This window comes from Perca flavescens, chromosome 9 (assembly GCF_004354835.1).
Source record: "Perca flavescens isolate YP-PL-M2 chromosome 9, PFLA_1.0, whole genome shotgun sequence".
Classification (NCBI taxonomy): domain Eukaryota; kingdom Metazoa; phylum Chordata; class Actinopteri; order Perciformes; family Percidae; genus Perca; species Perca flavescens.
The window spans coordinates 158,213-177,780 of NC_041339.1; the positions used below are offsets into that span (position 1 = coordinate 158,213).

The 19,568-nt window shown below is 38.0% G+C and overlaps 1 protein-coding gene across 1 annotated transcript; it reads right to left on the bottom strand.

The window, feature by feature from the left end:
• Nucleotides 1–1,655: 1,655 nt before the first annotated feature.
• On the bottom strand, nt 1,656–10,067 carry zgc:103559. The gene is made up of 11 exons (XM_028587583.1): nt 9,921–10,067; nt 9,604–9,755; nt 9,135–9,249; nt 8,915–9,061; nt 8,781–8,826; nt 7,808–7,901; nt 7,508–7,694; nt 7,241–7,379; nt 2,041–2,213; nt 1,894–1,926; nt 1,656–1,805 (listed from the first exon to the last, which is right to left on the bottom strand). Exons 1-11 carry the CDS (start codon nt 10,065–10,067, stop codon nt 1,656–1,658), a joined length of 1,383 nt encoding a protein of 460 aa, XP_028443384.1.
• Between the last annotated feature and the right edge of the window lie 9,501 nt (nt 10,068–19,568).

The window sequence follows — 19,568 nt, forward strand, 5'->3', positions numbered from 1 at the left end:
CCTGACCCTAACCCAATTCTCACCGCAAGTAAAAAGTTTCTTTGTTCATTTCATTCCTTCTCTTTTCAAATAGTTGACTGAATGGTCCAAATATTTTTCTTCATCAGCTTCTAAAATTGATAACATTTCCTTCTTTTCCTTAAATTTCAGAGGTGGGTGTTCTGGGTCAGATGAAAAGATGTGAGGTTCCTGTCAAAAATACCTCCTGATGTAGATGTGTGAGGAAGGAGATAGAGCATTTTGCTTATGAAGATGGAGAGTTTATTTATCTAGACTTGTATATCCAGCTTATTCATTGGATATTTCTGGTCAATCAAGACCATTTCTATATGTATATGGAAAAATAAACCTACGGAGGGATGATATAGTGAAATCGGGTGAAGAAAGGGGGTTTGATCCAATGAATGGTATCATCAAATTAAAATGGTTACAAAGTTTCTTTAGGAAAAGTGAAAGGTTTTTGGTTTGATTTTCAGTCCAAGATCTTCAGGAATTTTGGTGGCATAGATTTTTTTTTTATCAAGATGTTACTTTGATATTTCTAAACTACCTGTCAAGTTATCTGCTTTTCATCAGCATGTCCCCCATTATTGGAAACTGATATACAAACATCATTTTACCCCACACACTGTCTCAATATTTGAAGCATAATGATAATAAAGAGAAAGTCCTGTCTCAAATATTTTTAAGTAGAATTGTTTATGTAAAGGTTTCACTATATAATGTGTTGATCCACGGTGAATCGTTGTGTGGTTTCACTATACACAGTGTAAATAGTTGAAATGGCAATAAAACCCACTTGACTTGAATAGATGGAGCTAAATAGCAGGCTGGTTGGCACACACAAGACAGCTCTGAGGATAATAGGGAGGAAAGAGTCCAAGCCCATACAAGCTGTTAGAAAACAAGCCGAAAGAATCCCTGCAGACTCTCTACAGCCTTCTGCCATTAGGAAGAAGGTTCCGTGTGCCCAGATGTAAATAAAACAGACTAAAGTTATCGTGTATCCCAACGTTCATCAAGCTGCTGAACTCCAATAGTAAATCTATAAGAGCAGGGGTGCAATAAATACACCAGCACTTTTTGCACTTCGCATTTTAATTATTACAATTAATTCTTGGAGGTTGTGTTGTCTGTGCTGTCATGTGTGTCCTTCTTTTGTGTCCTAGGACGCTTTGTTGATCTCATGTTTATGTTGATTTGATTTTAGAATGGTGTTTCTGTGACATGTTTATGTTTTGAAGCAACAGATTGTAGCACTGTGTCCAAGACAAATTTCCCCTCAGAGACAATTATTTGTGTAATTATATTTATATAATATAAAACTCATAGTAGTCAAGAGGAAGTAGTCCATTCTGATAGATATTTTCCTAACTGACAGATTAAACTACCCTGCATTAAAACATATTACTAGAGGATTTAGGCCATTCTGATAGATATTTCTCACCTGACAGACTGAGCTACCCTGCTTTTAACCATCTATAGAGGAGGTAGGGAATTCTGCAATTCGCTAATTGTGATTTCAAAATGTTCAGCTAAAATCTAATGTAAAGCATATATTAGGTGAGAGAGATGAAGAAAACGATATGGGGCACTTTCACAGATTCAGACAACACAATAACTCTAGATATGTTGAGGTTATTTCCAGCTTGTTGTTATTGTGCTCCACAGTTGGGCTGGATTGGGATGAGGAGATGCTTCCCCAGAGGCTCAGGGCAGAAGGAACCTTCTCTGTACACCAGCCGGCCCCTGACAATGGTCACACACACCACTCCTTGCAGTGTGACACCGAGGTAAGGAGTTAGCTGCGTACAGACACACAGCATCATAAGCTCAGTCATATAAAATATGTGCTTCTTACATTATACCATTTGTTCATTTAATATGGTTTACCTTGTTTTTATGATAAATGCTTGCTTCTTTTATCTGTGAAGAATGACAGAAAATTTAATTAATACAGTAAAAGTATAAAAATAAAAAGTCCAAAACAGGAAAGCAAATTTATCTTGTTTTTTAATGTTATGGATTCCTAATACTAACTTCAAATTCTCTCTCTGGGTCCCATATGACCAAGTCAGCATCATAGCCGGGGGCAAGGCTGCCCTTCTGGTTGTCAAGACTACTTAGCTGGGCTGTTTTCCAGCTGAGGAGTCTCACCACATCAGACAGCTTAAAGCCTCTCTTACTGGCTGAACTCCAGAACAGAGGCAAACCTGCAAATGGTTAAATATATGGGTGAAGAGATTAACAGGCCTATAGAGAATTGAGTTGACACGCTCAAATATGTATGAGGTTTTTCGTATTTTGTCTCCTGCATTCATCAAGTATTTTCATGAAGTATTTAACATTGTGCATTAGAGTCTTTCTGGGGTCACATTTTGACCACCCTCTCACTGTGTTTGAACAGTAAATGATTTTTCTGTGCTCTTAACTGGCACTCAGCTCTTGTTTACCTCCATGTGAACTTCACCCAATGTGTGTGATTGTCAGAAGGATTCTGGGTGGGAGGAGGGAAGGTGGGAGCAACTAATACACAAAATGTGCATATATATACTGTATATATTCCCTCTAATATTGCACAGAACAGGTTTAAGTTGTGTGCATTTTAGCCAGTGTCTCCTTCAGCTGAACACCAGAGAGGATTTGTCATGTAGAGACAAATCCTTGAGCTGCTCCAAAGAAGGTGAATAATGTGAGAACAGATATTAAAACACTCATTAGTATGTAAATTTACACAATCTGCACAGTCCGCGGTAGTGTCTAAGTGTCACCTGACATCTCCCAAATCCCTCACCAGTAAAATGAATCATTCAGTGAATTGAATCAAGGCACCAATTACTAATTCAATAAACATGAGACACTGATGAGTCAATGACTTTTGACACAATTTTTAGACATAGCATGATTATGTCACATCAAACAAATACAGACCCTTTCCAAAAATTTGAATATCATAGAAAAGTTTATTTATTTCCATAAATCAATTCAAAACGTTAAACTTCCATAGATTATAGACCCAGGGCCCACAACTTAAACGATTTCAAGTATTTAGTTGTTTATTTGTACATAATTTGGGCTTCCAGCTCATAAAACCTACAAAAACAGGATTTCAAAAAATTAGAATACTGTGAAGAAATCACCATAAGAAGGACTGAACTGTTGGCCAGTGGACCAAGGTCCTCTTTTCCGATGAAAGTAAAGTGTGCCTTTTATTCGGGAATCAAGGTCCAAGGGTTTGGAGGAAGACGGGTGAGGAACAGAACCCAAGCTGCTTGAGGTCCAGTGTGAAATCTCCACAGTCAGTCATGATTTGGGGTGCAATGTCCAGTGCAGGTGTTGGTGAAATCTGCTTTCTTAAATCCAAGGTCACTGCATCAGTCTACCAGAATGTTTTAGAGGACTTCATGATTCCTTCTGCTGAGGATCTGTATGGAGATGCAGATTTCATCTTCCAGCAGGACCTGGCCCCTGCCCATACCGCCAGAAGCACCAAAACCTGGTTTGATGCCCATGCCATCACAGTGCTTGACTGGCCAGCCAACTGGCTGGACCTAAACCCCATTGAGAATCTATGGGGTATTATCAAGAGGAAAATGAGGGGCACCAGACCCAAAAACAAAGAAGAGCTGACAGCAAGCATCAATCTGGGCTTCCATAACTCCCAGGCAATGCCACAGGCTGAATGCCTCAATGCCACGGGGCATCGAGGCAGTGATTAAGCAAAAGGGATTCCCTACCAAATATTGAAGATTGACATATCGTTTTGAGAGCCCAAATTATGTACAAATAAACAACTAAATACTTGAAATCGTTTAAGTTGTGGGACCCTGAATCTATAATCTATGGAAGTTTAACGTTTTGAATGGAATTATGGAAATAAATAAACTTTTCCATGATATTCAAATTTTTTGGAAAGGGTCTGTATTTACAGTATATATATATATATATATATATATATATATATATATATATATATATATATATATATATATATATATATATATATATATATATATATATATATATATAGTCCCTGGGGTTAAGTTAGCTAAAATGTAAAGTCATGAAAAAAATATGTTATACACTGCTTAGCATTTGCAGCTGGAAGATTGGCTGTTTAACATAAGCAAACTCTGTATGGGATTATTTTTGTGCCTTTAATTCCAAGCAATACTTCTCAAGTATCAAACACAAATCACTACTCAAGCAAAGAAACTGTCATCTCAAAGGTAAAACCTAAACCTTGCAAACAAAACATTTGTGTAATTGTAAACTAATGGACTTTTATTTGTTTATAATTAAAGGTACAAAAATAATCTAATAATAACTTTGTAGCTTTTTACTTTGCTGAATCTGCTGTGTAAATGTAATTTGGTAGCAGGGGAACAAGCTGTAAACACAACACTGACATATTGCCTTATAACGTCACGTGATATAGTCAACATGTCAGCAAACATTTGCCTATGTGTACACCCAATCCAGCATTCATTTTTCAGTTTCATGGGCCTGTTTCACAAAAGCAGAATATATAAATCCAGGATAACTGATAAAGCGAGGCTTGACCTAGTCTAATCTGTGCATCCTGGCTTGGTGCGTTTCACGAAGGCCAAGCCAGGCTGAGGAGGAGCGACTAGGTCGAGCCAGGCTGAACTAACTCAGATAGATGCGCGTCCACGGATTTCCTCAAAAGACCGCGAGGTCGATCACAGATTTACTGATGCCAAAATGGAGAATACGCATTGTACATACTTTATACAGAGTGAGCAGCATCTTTTTGTAGAAGTATGATGACGTGAAACACATTATTTGAATAAAAAAAAAATAACACAGCCGCTGTACTGAAACAGCGAGAGAAAGTGTAGCAGACGATCACGGACCAACTGAATGCGTAAGCAGCCTAAATATATACATTAACTGACCACTGCTCTGAATGGAAACCGTCATACTCCTACCATTCAATGATTAGGCTATTAATCATTTGCACAAATTAACAATTGTACTCTTTGCCTTAAAAGTAAGCAGAAGATAACTCAGGAAATGTACCATGAAGATCCATTTTCTATAACGCTAGAATATGAAGCGTAAATATCTCTTTCACTCTGTTCCTCCCTCTCTCTCATTGGCTAAAATATTAATTTCCTAAGTCATATTAACTTCCACTACTCGCTTTTAATGCAAAGTGTACAGGTGTTTGTTTTTGCAAATGACAAGTGACACATTGAATGGTTTCATTTAAGAGCAGTAGTTCATAAATGTATATTTTTAGACTATCATTTAGTCTGTCCGCTATTATCTGTCACGCTTTTTCTCGCGTTTTTTTATTGAAATTTTATTTATTGAGTTTCCTTCTCTACATATTATATGCCTTGCTCCCTGATATATATGGACATAGAAAATAAAGACACTGAAGAAATTGCACTGTAAAATCTAGAAACTATAAAGATAATAAAGTGATAAATTCCATGCACACTATAAACATGAATGGAACAGAGTATATTCATCAGTTATTTCCCCCCAGGCAAAATATAAGGTCAAAAACCATTAAGGTGTCCTCTCCCTGTTGTTACATGAACGTACAGTAGCCTACATCACTAGATAGTTACTGGTCCAGTGAACTAAGTCTATAATTTGGGAGGATTGTACAGTTAGATATGTTCTTAAAATTGTACAATCCTCCCAAATTATAGTCCCAGTTTACTGGACAACACAAATTGTGTGCTAAGAATACCAAATACAATGCACATGGAAGCAGAACAAACATGATCCTTATTGTTAAAGAAAAAAAAAGAAATTATAAACTAAAATAATTTAAGGTGCATTGGGGAATTATAGAAATGTACAGCATTGTATGTATTGCCCTTAGTAACAGACTTCATTTAAAACTCATTTGAAATTTTATCAGCCTTTTCTAATTATCTCAACAACTGCCATAATATATTCATCAAACTTCTTACAACAATATGAACAGCAGTCTTCATACAGCAATATAACAGCAACAATGACAAATTTATAATTACAAAAAAAAATAATGGTCACAACTTTAAATAATAACATTACTCAAATGAACAGCAATATGCACCTGTTGTATTTTAATCCAGGCTGATAACAAAAGGGTTAAACCACTGCTGAGTGAACAGAAAAGGTTCCAGGATTAAATAAATCCTGGCTGTTAGCCTGGTCAGGACCAGGCTAGCTGCACAGAATAAATCTCCATGGTGATTTATGTGCCTCTGCTTTCGTGAAACCGAGTCGAGGCTTAATTCATCCAGGATAACTGGGAAATCCCGGCTTAATCCCTTATCTTGGTTTTGTGAAACAGGCCCCTGGTCACCTAATTAGAGTAAATATTTACTCTTTTTCAGTGCTGGTGTAGTCTACATTCATATCTGAGGGAGTTATTTGGCTCATTGGATACTTAATGCTCCACCATGTTCACCAGCTAGTTGTTAACTTTGTTGTCTGTCATTTGGCATACATTATACAGTAGCATAGTAGGTTTATTAGTGCTTTCAGCTGAAAACAGCTGGCTGCTGCAGCTGGAAATGTGGTTAATGGGAGCAGTCAGACCAAACCAAACCAAAAACAATGAGCTCAAAGATGCTAAAACACTCTGAAGAGCTGCAGAGAACTGCACTACCACAATCAACGCCTTTCACATTACACCTTGTCATTGAGCGGATTGTTAAAAATATAGAGGTGGACCTTTCATTTTTATTTACATAGACTTGTCAAAGATGTTGGCTGCGTAACCACTTTGGCATCATTTTATGGACACCTATGAAATGATTTCCAACCAAGTGAGAGATATCATACAGTAGCCATCAGAAGTCTGCCTATCTCCTACTCATGTTGCGAAGCTTTTTTTTATTTAGCTGCTTGTATTCATGGTCTGTATGACATGAACGCAACATTGTGGTAACACTTCCAGTCAGTGACCATAGTTTTTACAATGCATACTGGGAACTTTAGGGAGCTGAACATCCAGTACACTGAAGGAATGTGACAATTGGACAGCCTGGAAAATGGCTGATTCCCAGGGAAGTTTACTGAACTAGGGAACGGGTCGGAATGCAACTATTTAGAGATTATAAAATTCACAGTCTTAAATCATTGAAATATAATAATGTATATGTGTTGCATTGAGTTTTGCTTTAGCAGTGGTGCTAGGACTACAGTTGTAATCGTTGCTCCACTGGATAAAACATATTGTGTATAAAGTATGGTTGTCACTAGCCCGTACCAAATTGTAGAGAAGAAATTCCTCCCCAAGCCTCAGTGAAGTCTCCATTATCCAGTTTCTTCAGATCAGGGGTGCAAGGGGAATGATCAGACACCACCATGTCAATCTGCCCAGCTTTCAGTGCGGACCATAACTGCTCCTGTGGGGACAAAAGCAATCAACTACCAGTGATTAAAGAATAATAAAGCAAATGCATCCCAGTTTTATGTTGAGACTCACACTGAAAATAGTCAGACTTTCATCGACTGTGCATCCTCTTCTGTTTACCTGGTTAACAGATCCTCTGATGGGTGGACAGCACTTGAATTGTGTAGCCCCTGCGGGTATGTTCTCTGCACACAGGCTGAGGTAGTGGTGGGTAGTCTCCACTGTCAGGGGTGCTCCGGCCTGCCGTGCTTCCTGGATTAGTTTCAATGGCTTTGCAGAGGACAAGTGAACTATATGACACCGCACCCTGGAGCAGAGAGAGTTAGCTGACTGTGGCATCAATGCTACATTTAACCAAATGCTATCCAGAATGATCCACTATGGTATCATGGTTATTTGTCACCACGCTAACGTTCTTACTGGTACTGGAGGCAGAGTTCTGTGACAGTGCGAATTGCATCTATCTCCATGTCATCTGGTCTGGACTGCAGAAAGGTGGAGTACTGACAAGGGTCTAACATGGGAAGTGATGTAGGCAGGGGAATGGAATTTAAACTAGCACAGGGCAGAATATTAGTATCATATCAATGTGTTATAACTAGGGATGCACTGAATCCAGATTTTTGGGGTTCAGCCGAATACCGAATCCTACTCCCCTCCTAAGTCCATTAACACAGCAAACACAATTTATTAATTAATTTATTAATTAATAAATTAGTATAATTATTATATGTATTAATTAATTAATTAATTCAATTATTATTTAACTTATTTGTGTAACACAGTGTGTTACACATTAATGAAGTAAACAACGTCCACAGCCTCTACACTACAGAGTTAAATGTAATTCACACTCTTTTCACGTCGTAGGAAAGCACATGGCTATCGCCAGATGAGTTACAATTTTGTTTGGCAATTTTTCACTAACCAGCGTGTTGATGAAGGCATGTTGTCTGCTCGCAAGTTCCATTTTCACTTTCTCACAGCCCACTGCATTGAATGGTCCACCTACATTACGTCGACCAGCATGACACACACAGTGCAAGCGTAGGGTTCGGTTCAGTGGAAAATAATTCTAAGGTTCGGCAGAAACCGAACCCCGTCAAAAAGCCCAATATTCGGCCGAATCCAAACCCGAATCCTGGATTCGGTGCATCCCTAGTTATAACCCTTAATTATTGGATATCATGTCAGCAGATATAGTTTAAATGTTGCTAGTTGTTGGAAACAAAGTTAAGTATAACCCTTTTCAGACTATTCTAGCTAAAAGCACTGCAAAAAATCCCAATCTTGACAAATTTGTAGTTGATTTTCTTAAGGGGTCACACAGCTACTGCAACAGATAAAATGCCACAGACAGATAATCTGTTGTATGCTGTAAAATTGTTGTTACCGCCATTCTCCTCTGTTGTCTGCTGAACATCCCTCTCTGCATGAAACTGAAGGAGACAAAGCAGAAGTTATATCAGTTACATTCCTGTACTTTATTTGGGTATGTTATGGAAGATGCTGCAGGTGGTAAGTTACCAGCAGGACACTTCTTGTGCCTTGCAGCTGCTTCATGGCTCTGTGTAGATCCCAGTCATTCACATGAGGGAACTCCTCCACCCCACTATGGATGAGGAAACACTTGAAGCCAGCCACTCCAGCCTGGATCATGGGCCGAAGTTCTAACTATAAAAGAGACATCAATTCTTTGTGTTTGGCATAGTCTGTCTGAGAATGTGTTGAAGCTGTTCCACTGTACCTGATTGCCAGGAATCACACCTCCCCAGAAGGCTGTGTCCACAAAACACTTCCCTGTTGCCTCCTGCAGCTTCTCGTGAAAATTTCCAAGTGTGGTCGTTGGAGGGATGCTGTTTCTGTGGGGATTTTAACAAAACTCACTGCAGGCCATTCAAAATCCAATGTCTCCAAAACAATATTTTCCTTGGCCCGATTTCTCAAAACCACTACCATATCCTATAAGTGCAAACATAAAAATGGCCTAAATATGAGGTTGTCAAATGGCAATACATTTCTCCAAAAGTAGGAGAAAAGATTTTTTGTGTCTTCTTTTTTGCACAAAATGTAACTCTCAGATCTACAGCCCATTGAACCTTTACCAGTTATTTTGCAATCTGTTTACCCTGCAACCTTTCCCCTCCAACAGGGACCCTGTAAGGTCAGACAGTGGGTTTGGATTGATTTTGGAAAGGGGGAAGTCTCAAACTTACAGCGGCATGTCCACAATGGTTGTCACCCCTCCAGCTGCAGCAGCCCTGGTGGCAGTCCAGAAACCCTCCCAGGAGGTGCGGCCTGGTTCATTCACATGAACGTGGCAATCTACAATGCCTGGCATCACCAGCCTGTCACCCACATCCAACACCTGCCATCACAGTTGGGTTACATGCAGAATAACACCATTGGTTAAGTGCAAATAGATTGTTAGAATTGTTAAATCAATTTATATGAGCTTATATATCTTTCATTGTCTTTCTCCATATGTCCATTTTCAGTATCCAAAAACTGAGACCAATGAGAGCCAGCTTACCTCACCAGCAACATCTCCAGAAAAGTCGCTGTCTGAGAGTATTTCATGGATCTTCCCATCCTTTATAACGATGATAGCAGGACGGACTTCGTCACCGAGCAGTACCCTCTTACTCCTCACAGCACTAATAATTGATCCAAGCTCCATGTCTGTCTTTATTGAGAATGAATGAGTACAAAAAACTCTAACTCTGCTTCTACACTTCAGAAAGGTCAGCAGCCTAGTGCTGAGGCACCACCCCCTGCTAAATGGCCCAAAGGATAAGCATTTGTTGACTTTTCCTGTCTGTGTGACATGCTGAATTTCAGGTCCAACCATGTGTGGTATCTGAGGGCCTATAGGTATCTGAGGGCTTATAAGTTTAAAGTCTGTATAAAGCTCAAATGTGTTGAGTCAACATGAGCACTGTGATAGTGAAGTAAGTTTAATGATTTTGATGCTCTATGCTATAGTGGAGTGTAGTGGAGTGGAGAGGACGCTGGCGCATTTTTGGCTGCCGCTTCTCCCTCCGGGAAATCAAATTATAACTTCTTATTGAATCAAACTAACTCAGCACTTACCTGGACTTTTTCACCTGCATATCTCCGCTACCGAGGGACCCGACCTAGTCTGGCTTGGCTGCGTTTTGGGGATTACGGGCTGTATAGCTGGCAACGCCGCTGGATTGAACAGGTTAACACCCGCGCTTTCGGACTGCGGTCAAGCCAGCCGACACTCGGATCTCCGTGGTCAAATCAGCCGACACTAAATTTGTAATGCGCTCTTATAACGGTACACGTGGTAAATGCATTCAAACGGCCCAGCTCGAGTAGCGAAGTTAGGGAGATGATACACATGGGAATACTTCCGGTTTTCAAAATAAGGTGTTAATACAACATACATTTAAAACTAGATTAATGGATTATATTCACCTTAAGTAAAATATATGTAACTTGTGCCTGCCCTTTATACAAAACAAATAAGTAAATTGTGAAAGGAATGTATATTTTGAGTTTTACAAGAATACAACATTTATCAAGGAATAATTCCAGACAATGATTTTTGTCAGGTGACACCTCTGACTGCACCCATATTTAAAATCAAACAATTAAACGGTATAAATTTGGAAATTTTAGGAAGTAAAAGTCCCATATTTCTAGGGTAAAATTACGTCAAATCTGAAACTTAAGGTGCCATAAAAAGACGTTGGTCCATAGTTCCAGGTAATGACTGATGAATGTAATTTGAGTGGAGGACATCTTTAACTACACCCATGCTGAAAATCAAACATTTTTACTGTATAATGTTGGAGATTTTTGGAAGCAAAGTCCCATACTTCTGTTGTAAAACGAGTCATAATATGAAATTTGAGGTGTCATAAAAACACTTTGGTCCAAAGTTCCTTTTAATGACTGACATATTTGAGTAGAGGACATCTATGACTACACCCATACTGAAAATCAAACATTTTTACTGTATAATTTTGGAGATTTTTGGAAGCAAAGTCCCATACTTCTGTTGTAAATGAGTCAAAATATGAAATTTGAGGTGGCATAAATAGACTTTGGGTCCATAGTTCCAGGCAATGACTGATATATTTGAGTACAGGGCATCACTTCATACTATCATACTGAAAATCATAGAATGTTACTGTATAAATATGGAGATTTTTGGCAGCAAAGTCCCATACTTCTGTTGTAAAACGAGTCATAATATGAAATTTGAGGTGCCATAAAAAGACCTTGGTCCATAGTTCCAGGCACATAGTTGAGTCCAGGAAATGTGGGACTAAACCCAAACCAAACATTTGTACTGCTTAAAATGATTTGCTACAGAACTTTGAGAAAATCATAACACTGCTCCATAATTCAAGGAATGATATATTTGATTAAATGCCATCTCATTAGTTGTGATTCTGTGAACATTTTTATAAAATATCTTTATCTGAACTGCAATCTGCAATCTGCATATTTTTCTAGCATTATAGCCTTGGTTATCCGCATTTGCAAATATGAAAGCTGTTAATTGAAATAAATTAATAAATACTGCTGTCTGTGAGTTCTGGTTTTATTTAAAGTTGACGAAAGGTACAACAACACTCTATTGGAAGATATTTGTCTCCAGATTAAATTATTTAACCTTCTAATAGTAAAAAATTACAGATTTATACATTCCCTAGGCTACAATAAATATGGCATTTTTTGTCAAATTGCCTCAAGACCTTATGTTATCCTTCACAAAAGGCATCAGAAGATTCATTTTGACTAGGCTACTTTTTTTGAATTTTAAGTGATTTATTGAACTTGGTCACACTGTTTTTGTTTACAGTCAATATGGAGGGAATATTTATTCATAATTCAAATTGAAAGTACAAAGACAAAACGAAGCAAGATCAAATAAAAATTAATTTCTCATTTTAATTCAAAATAGTATTATTTTACTATGCTACTAGGAAAAATCATGCCATAATTAAAAGTAATTATAGCAATCTATCTGAAATAACACCTATCTGAAGTACTATTCATGATATGTTGCTAAATATTGAAGTTGTGGGAAGTGGACATAGCTTAAACTGTATGTTTCATTCGTCCCCCCCACACCTGTTTCATTCGTCCAGGCCAGGAGGGACGAATGAATCAAAACGTGCGTCAGACTACTGCTTAAATAACTCCCCAACGGTTTCAGTCAGAGCTGAAAATGCAACTGTATTTGACAGAGGACAGATTTAGGTTGCTAGTGACAAAATATTAGCTTTCAGTGTTTTACGATGTCTTTGTAAATTACGTTTAATTAAAAACTGTTTCATTCGTCCCGGGTTCTCCCCTACCCTAGGCTAACGTTAACGTCAAATTTAACTCACATTCTCTTGTTGCATGTGCAGAAGCATTAGTTTACAAGCAGACTTTTGTTTTTTTTGAAAGACCGTCTAGGCCTATTATGTCTTTATTTGAAAACACCTTGTCTAGAAAAGACTCTTTTACATATGTTACTGTAGCCTATCTTCAAAATCTTTTTTTTACTGTAATGCACTTTATCAAATATATAGCTATAGGCTATAAGTGAAGAACATAAAAATAACTTATTTTCAATGACTGCACACGGAACAGCCCCCTACATTAACTATTAGGCCTACATATGAGGTGTTCGGGTCTACTGGACCCGCGTGTAATAATTGGAGGTGCTATGAAACTTAACTGTGTCCTCCTCCTAACTGGGCATGCAGTGTGTGTGTGTGTGTGTGTGTGTGTGTGTGTGTGTGTGTGTGTGTGTGTGTGTGTCTCTATGCGTCTCTGTGTGTGTCTGTGCGTCTGTGTGCGTGTCTGAGTGTAGGTGTCTGTGTGTGGGAATGTTGTCTTTCTGCACCTGCTATTCCCACACAAAGTTACAAAATTGTTAGATTTCAAGCACTTTCACCTGTTCTGATTGAGTTCTAAGGCCGGTTACACACTGGACGCGTAACGCGAGCGTGTCAGCCGAGTGGCGTGTCCGTTTATATTTATATTAATATTAAATATATTAATATTAAATGCAGATAGGCCTATATGAATGTAATTTATTTTAATCGATTTTCTAATATTGCACCTGTCAATACAAAACGAAATATTCTGTATCCTATTTTGCCGTCAATACTGCTGACGTTGTCTTTGCTGAATCAAATCAGTATATATTTATGTTTAACATGGTATTTCATTTTATCAATTGTAAACATCCATGTGTCCAGACAAGGCTAGCAGCAGCAGCGCCGCGTCAGACACGTTTCTGGTGTGTAAAGACAAAATCCACACAGCTGACACGCAGCTGACACCCAACAGAAACGCCATGCTCCCGCCACGCCTGCAGTGTGTAACCGGCCTAAGAAATGAGCACCAATAATCATCAAAAATCTTGGTTATATTTTTTTATCAATTTTTCTTAATTTAATTTCCTTATTATATCTAAAAAAACGAAAATGATCATATGATCATACGTGTGATGTTACAGGGGTAAATTGCAAATATGAACCATAAAGTATGTATATATCATTGGTAATTGAGCTAAATAAATAATCTGTTAAGTAAGCTTAGCTGGGAGGAGGCCTTTTTGGAGGGATTATATCTCCAATGGCCTGGGAACGCCGATCCCCAGTCGGATGGTTGTATTGAGCTGCTTAAAAGATAAGCTTATAAGATGGATGGATGGATGGATGGATGGTATTTTTACATAAATTGTTATGGTTGTATTGACTTAAAAGCCTTATAATGTGGTGGGTCCACCAGACTCGGAACATTGGCTGTGTAACAAAAATATTAACATCACACAAGAGTTAACTGAAAGAGAGATGGAGCAGTGGCCCCTACTACATTTTTCAAAAGCTCAATATTAAACTGGGCCTACAATAACTTATAGGGTGGCTTAAAGCCTTTATACTTTTTTAGTAAATAGAATACTATGCTATTCAAATAATAATTGTTGGCGTGGTTTTAAAATCATGTTTTAATGATGAAATACATGTGGCACACATAATCCTTAGGATTAACTGTGTCTGTGGATGGCTACCTTGGTGACTAAATTACCTATATGCCAGTAACCCTATCAGTAATTTTTGTTTTTTAAATAAATGTGCTGATTTTCTAATAATGTGTAGGAGTCATCTTAAAACGTTTCAATTTTTAAAAAATAAGAAAAAATAATTTCACAATATTTAGGTGCCCCTCCTGCAGTAACTCTGAGGACCCCTTATGGCTCCTTCATGGACCCCCTATTGAAGATTTCTGATCTATAAAGGAGCAATAGCAAATAACTCAGCTGTGCAATAATCAAATAAAAAAACATATAGGATCAATAAACTAAAAATATATTTTAATTTGTGTGTGTGTTTTTTTTGTTGTTCACTACAGAGTCTTTGTTTTTCCAAAATTTGGAAAGGTAAGTGTTTTTTACCCACACAACTGGAATTACTGTTATTGCAGTATGTCATTTACGAATGTCAAACAATAAATATGACCACTAAAAACTTATTTTATTTTAGTCCAGAGCCATTTCCCTAACAGCCAAGGATATTGCTTTAGTCATTGAAAAGCTGCAGGCTGCATCTGAACTTAAAGGAATTAATGATGACAACACTTTCTGGGGTGAGGCCTGCCAGGATCTTGGAATTTCAAATAACACCCTTAATAGGAAAAGGCTAAAGCATGCCTATCATCGTCACAAAAAGGTTTGACTTTAACATTTCAATACATATTAATATTTGGTTAACTTCAAACGGAGAATACATAAATTACTATGTAAATATATTGTTTTTAATGTGATGTGCAGATTACAATTCAGCCATTGAGCCCTGTGCATGTGCTGGATGAAGACAATGACCCCACCCCCCAGATGCACAGGCAGCCACACCTGCAGCCCCCTCAGCCAGATGCAGAAACCACAGCAACTGATGAACATTTTCCAGATTCACATTCAACACCACTGGATGAAAATCTGCCAGATTCAACAACACCTGAGGAAGAGCTGCCACTTTCACATCCATCCACACCTGAGGAAGATCTGCCACTTTCACATCCATCCACACCTGAGGAAGATCTTCCAGATTCAACAACATCTGAGGAACATCTTCCAGATTCACATCCATCCACACCTGAGGAAGATCTTCCAGATTCAACAACATCTGAGGAACATCTTCCAGATTCACATCCATCAACACCTGAGGAAAACCTTCCAGTTGCTGAAACCACAGCTGCTAATAAACATGTCCCTGATTCACATCCATCCACACCTGAGGAACACCATCCAGTTGCTGAAACAACAGCTGCTGATAAACAACTGCCTCATGTAGAAACAACAGCACCAGATGAACAGGCAGCCACACCTCCAGAGTAATCTCCACAGGTAAATATTGTGATAAATATGAAAGAAATAATATTCTATGTTAAAATAATGTTTATTGAAATAAGTCCAAAATACCTCTTACATTTGTAGTTTCCCAGCAGTAAACAGTAAGAGTTGGTAATGCTTAATACTCTGCTTCCCAATTGTGCAACTGGTTAAACGTTTTCAATATGACCCTTCTCTACCTAGAGCTGATGAGCATTATCAGGTGTGTTCAGACAATCGACATTTAAACTACTGAAAACCTCTTCTTTAAATATAACACCATTTTTCTAAGCAGATGTTTTTACTTGAAAAAACAGGAAACTCACATGTGTAAATCATAACATTGATGATGGCAATATTCCACTAGCTATACCAGTAAACCATGTCATTGAGTGCATACTATGTGTATGCATTAATTGTACATTTCAGAAAAATAATGCCCTATTGCAGCTATGGTCAAAGTGCATATAGTTCAGTATGGTATTAGGCAAGTTCATGGACACTTTAAGACTTATTCTGATTAAATATCAGTTTTTTGCAGCTCAGTTATCCAACAACAAAAACATCATCATCATCATCATCCTCATCAGGTGAAGAGGAATATGAGGAACAATTCTTTACACATGAATTGCCCAAGCAACCCTGTTTTGTTTTCATTCAAGAAAAGGAATGGAAAAAATTAAGAAGGACACAACTGAAACGGCGTTTTCAAACACTGAACTGGACAGTGGTTATGGCCAAAGGTATACGGAGTGTGCATCCTTATTGCAGTTTTGCATTTAAGGATCACAATGTCCAGACAATTGGGTCCACAAGAAATGCCCCACTATTTGTATGTTCCGGCTATTGCCTTTTTGATGACTGCCCTGTCAAAGTTCAGGTAACCGTTAAAGACGAGTCACTTAAGGCAATAGTGTCCTTCAGTGAAGACAAAGTGTGGCACCACTGCGAGCAACTAAAAAGACGGCCTGTACATGCCGATGAAAGGGATGCCATTGCTAAAGCCCTCACCACAACACTGCCTCGAAGTCTCCACCTCGAAAAATTAAATAAGCTGGAGGACAATGTTGTAGCATCTGGATGTCGGGATGAGGTGCCAACGACCGGTGTCATGAAAACACTGGCATATGATAGCAGGCAAAAAAAAAGACGACACAAAAATGAAATGATTAGCCTTCAAATGATCCAAGAGGAAGAGCAGGGATCTGAGGATGCAGTTATCAACAAGATAATACTCCACCCCAAAGGCATAATGCTTTGGTCGGACAAAACTGTCAACATCTTCCATGAACGATGCAAGGATGACATTGTGTACATACAGTAGATGCAACAGGGAGTATCGTGCATAAAGACAAAGGAGAAACGGCACCCTTTTATGTGTACGAAAGGGTTGTAAGACATCCATCCAAAGGATCTTCCCCTGTCCCTGTGGCCACATACTTGACATCTGACCATACCACAGCATCTGTGTCGTATTTCCTGGGGTCATTTGTTACACACGCAACTAAACTTCATGGAAAGAAAGTCAAGAAAAGGCCAGTTATGCTGATTTGTGATGGCTCCATCGTAATACTTCAGTCACTGTCCTATAACTTCTGCGGAATGAGCCTTCAGGAACTGCTCTGTAGATATTATAGGATTGTGACAGGACAAGGACAGGAGGATTGTATGGGGCTACCAATTTTGCATCGCTGTTTAAATCATGTGATGAAAAATGCCAAGGACCTCTGCCGCAAACAGTGAGTGATTGCTATCCATCAATATCTCATTAGGTTATTATCATAACATGATAAATCATTGTAATATTAATTTTAAGTGTTTTTTTACAGTGCCTCAACACATTACCATCTGGTCATGCATGTGTTTGGTCGAATGACACAGGCCACAACACTTGAAGAGATGGATGAGCTGTTAATCAGTGCCACAATGGTTTTCTCCAGTTCCCACAGCACTACTAATGTTGAGAAACATTTTCAAATTCTTCAAAAGAAGTTGACTGAAAAAGGGCAATGTTGCATTGATGACATAGCCATTTTGGAGCAAGACTTTGTGGTATGTAATCACTCTGCCAATTGAAAATGTTTGCCTTGCTCCAGATGAGGAAGTGTTGGCTTTGTCAGGACATTTATTGTATAAGTTTAAATGATTTTATAAGATCCATGACTAAAGAAATATTGCTTTTATTTTTTTGCTACAATGAAGTTGGACCAACACCATTCCAACATCATTTTGAGGAGGTCATTAAGAGGGAAGAGCTTGAAAAAGAGGGGGATCCCAATGTGTACTTCAGCCCAACATTCATCCCTACCTTGCTCAAGTACTTTCTGCCTCAGGCTGCTCTGTGGTCTGGCATACTTCTGGGTGAGCACTCTTCTGTAGCATTTTATTTGAAATCTTTTTCTTTTAATAGCTATTAAGGTAATGAAAAATAATAATGTATGTCTTATGTTTTTTAAGGTGACCTTGGATGCCACGGGACGGGTCCACTGTATGACAAGTTGTCAGAAAAGTTCAAAAGAGCTGCTTGTAAACCGACCCAGGTACAATAACCAAAAACATCAGTTAGTAAAATGGAATCATATTGTATTATGCCATCCTGGATATTATAGATTGAAATCAAATTAAAGTGAATGAAGACATAATTATTTTACATAACGTATATGTTCATCTCCAGAATTACACTCAGGACAATAACGCCCAAGGGATCATGGAGAAAAGTCAGTGGGACTTGAAAAAGATCCGTTTCCAACGTCGACGACTGACCAGACTGGATGATTTTGTATCCACTTACAAGATCACCCTGAACGCCCTTCTTAGGGAATACAGAGACTCTCTGAAGAAAAAGAAGGTCAGTCACACTTGATCCCAACATTGTACATCTGTTGAGCAAGACTACTGTAATATTAGAATTAATTGACTCAGTAAATGCTTTGTTAATTGTAGACACATCGAGTGGATTTAGAGCGGTGGAAAGACAGAAAGCAAAAGAAGCGAGGAGTTTATCAGACACATCACCAAGCCTTTTGTTTTCCAAAAGTCCCAAAAAAAGGTAATAAATATTAGAAATATTTTTTATCATTCCATATGTTTTGATAAAGCTTCAAATGTAATGGATTTGATGTGTGTCATAAAAATTTAATTTGTCTTTCTTAGAGCACAAAGAAGAAAATGTCACCTCAACCTACATTGACACAAAACATCACAGCTGTTCCTGACAAGGACATTAAAGTGGTGACAACATGCTCTCCAGATCCTGCTACATCACAGGTAATCCATTTTGTATTGTTTACATGAGAGAGGAAGCTAAGCTAAAGAAAATTATTAATCTAAAACAACTTTTTTTAACAGGTTATTGTTTGTTATTTAATTTGTTGTATTGCCAGAAAATGCTATTAACAATAAATATTCTATCATGTTGGTGGTTTGAAAGCATTTAATAAAGGTTACAATAATATTGCTATTTCTATATCCAGAAACCAAAAGACAAAGTCATACGTCAAAAGCAATCCACATCTTTGACAGACCATCATGAGGAAAATACACAGGAAAGCATCATTCAAAGTCCAGTTGATGCCCTATCACAGTTTCAGTAATGTTATGTACAAAATATGTTATCAATACAGTCAATGCAAGAAATGTATTTGTATTGTTAATTGTTCTACATTTTTTTCAGTGCAAGTTATTTACGCAGGATATGTTTTTCTCTAATTGACAAAACAATAACCATCTAAAAGTAAAAATAAGCAATACATTTAAATAAAGGAGGGAATCATTTAATAAAGAAAAGATGCAAATCAGTTTAAATGCATAAAGAAA

What these genes read in the sequence shown, in the direction of transcription:
- zgc:103559 (XM_028587583.1), bottom strand. Translation starts at nt 10,067, where the DNA reads ATGGAGCTTGGATCAATTATTAGTGCTGTGAGGAGTAAGAGGGTACTG. An exon ending in CTGGAGATGTTGCTGGTGAG is followed by an intron (nt 9,756 to 9,920) that starts GTAAGCTGGCTC and finishes CTGTGATGGCAG; the next exon opens with GTGTTGGATGTGGGTGACAG. An exon ending in GAACTCTGCCTCCAGTACCA is followed by an intron (nt 7,695 to 7,807) that starts GTAAGAACGTTA and finishes TCTCTGCTCCAG; the next exon opens with GGTGCGGTGTCATATAGTTC.